Source organism: Sceloporus undulatus, chromosome 6, assembly GCF_019175285.1.
Source record: "Sceloporus undulatus isolate JIND9_A2432 ecotype Alabama chromosome 6, SceUnd_v1.1, whole genome shotgun sequence".
Classification (NCBI taxonomy): domain Eukaryota; kingdom Metazoa; phylum Chordata; class Lepidosauria; order Squamata; family Phrynosomatidae; genus Sceloporus; species Sceloporus undulatus.
This window is the reverse complement of record NC_056527.1, coordinates 99,745,560-99,751,373: the sequence shown is the minus strand read 5'-3', so window position 1 is coordinate 99,751,373 and position 5,814 is coordinate 99,745,560. Positions and strand designations below refer to the sequence as shown.

At 37.3% G+C, this 5,814-nt stretch overlaps 1 protein-coding gene across 1 annotated transcript; it reads left to right on the top strand.

Moving 5' to 3' along the window:
- The first annotated feature begins 4,560 nt into the window (after positions 1–4,560).
- LOC121935457 (olfactory receptor 1009-like) lies at positions 4,561–5,499 on the top strand. Its single transcript, XM_042477005.1, has one exon. It carries the CDS (start codon positions 4,561–4,563, stop codon positions 5,497–5,499), a length of 939 nt encoding a protein of 312 aa, XP_042332939.1.
- The last annotated feature ends 315 nt before the right edge of the window (positions 5,500–5,814 follow it).

Here is a 5,814-nt window from a genome sequence, read left to right as displayed (position 1 = left end):
CTGGGCTGAAAAATAGAAGACCCCAGAGAGTCTGTTAATACCTTCATTAATAATAATAATAATAATAATAATAATAATAACAACTGTACAAAGTCATGTGGATTGCTCCCAAGGTCTTAAGGACAGACATATCAAGGATCACTTTGGGCCTGAACAGACAGGCCAAAATAAAGCTGCTTCTGGTCGCTTTGGAGGTATGCTGTTTAAACAATTAATGCATTCTAAGAGGCCAGAAGAGGCCAGTCCTAAGGCCTGGAGCAAAACTTTGGTGCAGCTTCTGGCCTCTTAGGACGCATGCATCATTTAAACAGTATACTTCCAAAGTGACCTGAAGCAGCTTTATTTTGGCCTGTCTGTTTGGGCTCTCTGTTTTGTAGACAGAGAACACTAGAAGTGACCATTATAAACAAGAAAGATGCTCCAGAGTAAGAAAAAGTAACCTGGTGCTCTGTTACAGTAATAAAAGTTGGTAAAGATTTTTTCCCCCTAGTCATGGCAAAATAATTGAAGCAGTACCCCAAGGCTCTGAGCATGGTCCATCACTATCAGTACAACTCTGTCCAGAACTGATAACGTCTTACTTCTTGGATACAAGAAGTGCATTCCATCCAAAGTGGAATTTCCACTTTTTTCAAGATTCACTCTGAACTTATTGGTCCACATCCATCATTACTTTCCAGGCACTGAAGGCAGGTGTCAGTCAATCACTTACAACACAGTTCCAACAGAGAGAGCTCAGTATCATCAGCACCTAGAGACACCAAGGTGCTCTCCGAAGAAACTTTCTCAAGAAAGTTTATTGAGCTTATCAAATTCCCCTTGATATTTCTTGGGATTCATATGAGAGGAGACATTCCTCAAAGGATATTCAGTGAAGTTTTTCAAATTCAAGCATATCCCAAGAGGTTAATTAAGTATGGGAGTTATTTTTTATTTTCTTTCTACATAATTACAGTTCAAATATGAAATGTGGACAATAACAAAGAATTCATCCTTCAAATTACCATCATTCAAATTGTCTTTCATCTCAGTTATGACTGTGATAGTACAAAAAGAAGCATGTTCTTCATTTTAGGAGGATCCTTTCTACAGAGATTGGAGGTGAGAATTTCACATTTTTCTACTGCCTGAAATTTAAGGTAGTAGGCTGAGTAACCCTTCTCCAGAAATTCAAAATCTGAAATGTTCCAAAATCCAAAGTAGTCTACATGGGTGGCTGAGATAGTGGCAACTTTGCTTTCTGATGGTTCAATGTAGACAAATTTTGTTTCATGCACAAAACTATTGAAAATATTATGTATAAAATTGCTTTCAGTGTATGTGTACAAGGTGTATATGAAACATAATTTAATTTTGTGTTTGGACTTGGATCCCATAACCAAGATATCTTACTATGCATATACAAATATTCCAAAAACTGAAAAAAATCTAAAATCCAAAATACTTCTTATCCCAGGCATTTTGGATAAGAGCTACTCAGCCTGTACCTTATTAGTTCCTGCATTCACATGTAAAACCTTAACTACCATAGCGACTAGATAATAAGACGGGTGCCCTTGAATTTTAATGCAGAAACTGGTAGATTGTTTGATAACTTCAGTACTCTAATGTGGTCAGCTATGATAGTCACAATTTTTTTTCTATAAAAAAAAACTATTCCAGGTATAAGAGTTTGTGTTCTTGTGTATCCTCTAAACCTAGTTATGTTTATATTTTAACATGTATGAGGTTCTCTTGGTTTTTAAGTCTGAAAATTCTGATTTGTGATCCAGGTTTGTAGACTTTCAGTGTAGGATGATTATTGGGAATCCACTCTCTACAATCGTTAGTGACTGATACATATTTATGAGCTAATTGATAGAGAAATGCTTTGTTGGAATCACACCAATGAAGCTTTTATTGCACAAACACAATGATATTAGACTGGAATACTTTCAGTTCTCCCTAATCTTCTGGGGCAAAACTATATTTAAGATGTAGACGGGAAGTTAGAAAGTGTAATATCTTGATTTCTTGATTTGTTCAAATCTTTATGAGTATTATATAAGCAGAGTAATTCAAAATGGAGTGGGGGAAAAATTTCAGGATTAGTAGGTTCAGTTCATATAGAGAGGTGAAATTATTTTCCAGATATGCTTTCAGTTGGAAACAGCTGGATTCCTGAGTATGAAGAAAGAATGATTGGGTGGATCAGGAACATCATTGGTTCATGCTCATAATAGTGGGTGAGGAATGCTCATCCTGTCATGGCAGGATCTGACAACTCCTGTTTTTTCAGTCATGAGCTGCTGCTGAAGGCTGCATTTGCACTGCAGAAATAATCCAGTTTCACACCTTTTAAACTCCCATGGCTCAATGCTATGGAATTCTTGGATATGTAGTTTTGCAAGACATTAAGCCTTCTCTGTCAGTTCCAACAAACTACACTTCCCTGAATCCCATTATCTTAAGCTATGGCAGTTAAAGTAGTGTGAAACTGGATTATTTCTGCCATGTAGATGCAGCCGAAGACAGCAGTTTAGGAATCCCACAGTGAGAAATTCCCAGTAAAACAACATGATAATATGGTTATACAGATGCCTGTAATCTCAGCACTGGGTTACTGAACTATTATCTATGTTAGGCTGCTCTTAAACTTGGTCCAAATCTTGAAACTAGTATTGAATATTTCAGTTCACTATAGTTGCAGATCCAATTCTCTTTACAATATGCAATATCTTTGCTGAAGAAACTCTTTAAGTGCTGATTTGCTAATGAATCAGGTTTAAGTTTCTGTTAGTATATACTGGTACATCTTACAGCAGCCTGGCACCAGGATACTTAACAGTGTGTTTTCTTTCTTACTAAAAGAGATGCTTTTGGCAATTCCCTTTTCCCTTTTCAACTGTCTTCATAATCTACTCACAAAAACTCTTAAAGCTTTATAGTAATAGCAAATACATTTCTATACCACTTATCAGTGCACTTAAGCACTCCCTAAGCAGTTTACAATATGTAAGCTAATTGCCCCCAACAAGCTGGGTACTCATTTTAGTGATCTACGAAAGGATGCAAGGCTGAGTGGACTCTGAAGCCCTGCCAAGGATCAAACTCACAGCCTTGTGGTTGCGAATAGTTCCAGTACCAACATTTAACCACTGCACCACAAGGGCTCCTGCTGCTTGTAATAAGGGCCTATAAATGTTTCATCTGGAATAGCCAGAAGAATGTACACATATTATTGGTGTAATGAAAAGTAATAATAATAACAACCTATAAAAAGCATGAGATTCAAATTATAAATGAAATCAAAACAGCTCATAGAGCAAGAATGTAAAGTATCTTAAAATATTTCCCCCCAATATTTTAGTTGTTGTACAAATAGTCCATGTCAACAGGAGAGCTGTCTATCAAAATAAGAAATGGAACATACATACAATACATCTTTATGGATGTGGTTTAAAAGCAAATAGAACTTCTGATGTGGTTTCAGAAAATTGTTTGCAATTTTTATTTATTGGATTGAGTAGCAAACAGAAATATATAAATTTATAAACTAAATACTTCTGTTTCTGCCTTTGTCATGGGCTGCTGTTATGTTACAATGCAGGGTAGCCAGCAAAGTCACTGATACATAATGGGACTCAGGCCCAATAAGATCAATGTGCATTGGTCCCATTGTATATAAGGAGACCAGTTAGGGAGTACTGATGCACATGGGTAGGGCACAATGTTCATTAGGACACGCTTACTGGCATCCTGTTATGCATCTTAGCAATTCACTAACTGGGTTTCTTAGTGCCTCTGCTGTGTAGCTAAATGTACATGCATGCACACACATACGAAAGAAGATTCTGGCCATAGATGTTACATTATGTATGTTTAACATAATACTGGTTACTGTAAGTTTGGAAAATATAATGCTTAGACCTAATTCCACATAATGGCTGGAATCCTGTTTGCACAATATATTGATGGCTGCATTTTCTCCAGGGACATGCAGCAGTGAAGTGGAAAGGCAGACACAATTGGCTGGCTCCAAGAACTCTATGACTTCAATGTTTTAATTCCTTCATGGCCACTGCACACATCTCCTTTGGATTCTGGCTGTCACTTAGGATACATCTACGCTGTAGAAATACTGCAATTTGTCATCACTTTATATCTGTAGATTCACCCTATAGAATCTTGGGATTTGTAGTTTTACAAGGTCTTTAGCTTTCTCTGCCCAAGAGTGTTGCCTCACAAAACCAGAAAACCCAGAATTCTGTAGGATGGAGCCATGGCTGTTAAAGTAGTGTCAAACCACATTATTTCTACAGTGTAGATACACCCCAACTATGCAGTGTGGCATAGCTAAGCCTGTGGAATGGGCCATCGGACTTCTATTTGGTACAAGAGTGAGAGACATAAGTCATACCTAGTTTTCAGATGGAAGCAAACAAATAACCATCTATTTTCTAAAGCACATGCAAAAGCCTGAGTCTGAGAATCATGCTTTTTGAACAAAAAATGTTTTAAAAAGGGTAAAATAATTCGCTAAAATTCTATCTCAACAGATTATTAAAAAGCTTTTTACAAATGGAGATGAGAAATGAAACCATTGTTACAGAATTCATTCTTCTTGGCTTTGGAGATGCTCAGGAACTACAGATTCTTCTCTTCGTGGCATTTCTAATAATCTACATCTTGACTCTCACTGGGAATGCTGTCATTGTAATACTAGTAGTTACTGATCAGCGTCTACATACCCCTATGTATTTCTTCCTTGGAAATTTGTCTTGCTTGGAGATCTGTTACAGTTCAACCATCCTCCCCAGAATGCTGAACGGGTTTGTAACAGATGACAAGCATATTTCTGTTAATGACTGTATTATGCAATTGTGGGGTTTTTGCTTTTTTATAACAGCAGAATGTTATCTCTTGGCAGCAATGTCTTATGATCGCTATTTGGCAGTATGTAAACCTCTGCATTACTCCATCCTGATGAATTACAAGGTTTCCTTCCAACTTATCACTGGCTCTTGGATATGTAGTTTTGTGATAGACATGATACTGCTCTTTTTAATATTGCAATTAAGTTTCTGTGGCCACAATGTTATTGAACATTTCTTCTGTGATTTCATTCCAGTAATAAACCTGGCCTGCAATAATACACATCAAGTGAAACTTGTATTAGCTGTTCTTGCTTTCATCAGCACTGTGCCACAACTCACATTTACCATGGCATCATATGCATACATCATTATAGCCATACTTAGAATCCCATCCATCACAGGGCGGAAAAAAGCCTTCTCTACATGCTCCTCTCATCTCATTGTGGTGACAATTTACTATACAACCATTATCACTGTATACATTCTGCCGGACACTGATGATCTAAGACAGCTGAATAAAGTCCTCTCCGTCTTTTATACCATTCTGACACCTCTGGTCAACCCTCTTATATATAGCCTGAGGAATCAAGAGGTGAGGGAAGCCCTGAGGAAAACAGTTGCTAAATGTGCAGCTTATATCTAAGTTAATTAGGCTTTTGCTTTGAAACCATTTACTGGAACTTAATTATATTGTAAGGACAAGAAGACATTATCATAGAATCATAAGAGTTGGAAGAGAACATAAGAGTCATTTAGTCCATCCCTTTGCCCTGTAGGTTGTATCCATTGTTTCGTGTTCTAGTCTCTGGAGCAACAGAAAACAAGCTTACTTCATCCTCAATGTGAAACCCCTTCAAATACCTAAACAGGGTTATCTTATCACCTCTTAACTGTCTCTTCTCCAGGCTTAACATACCCAGCTCCCTTAGTCTTTCCTCATCAGGGATAGTTTCCAGAC

What these genes read in the sequence shown, in the direction of transcription:
- LOC121935457 (XM_042477005.1), top strand. Translation starts at nt 4,561, where the DNA reads ATGGAGATGAGAAATGAAACCATTGTTACAGAATTCATTCTTCTTGGC.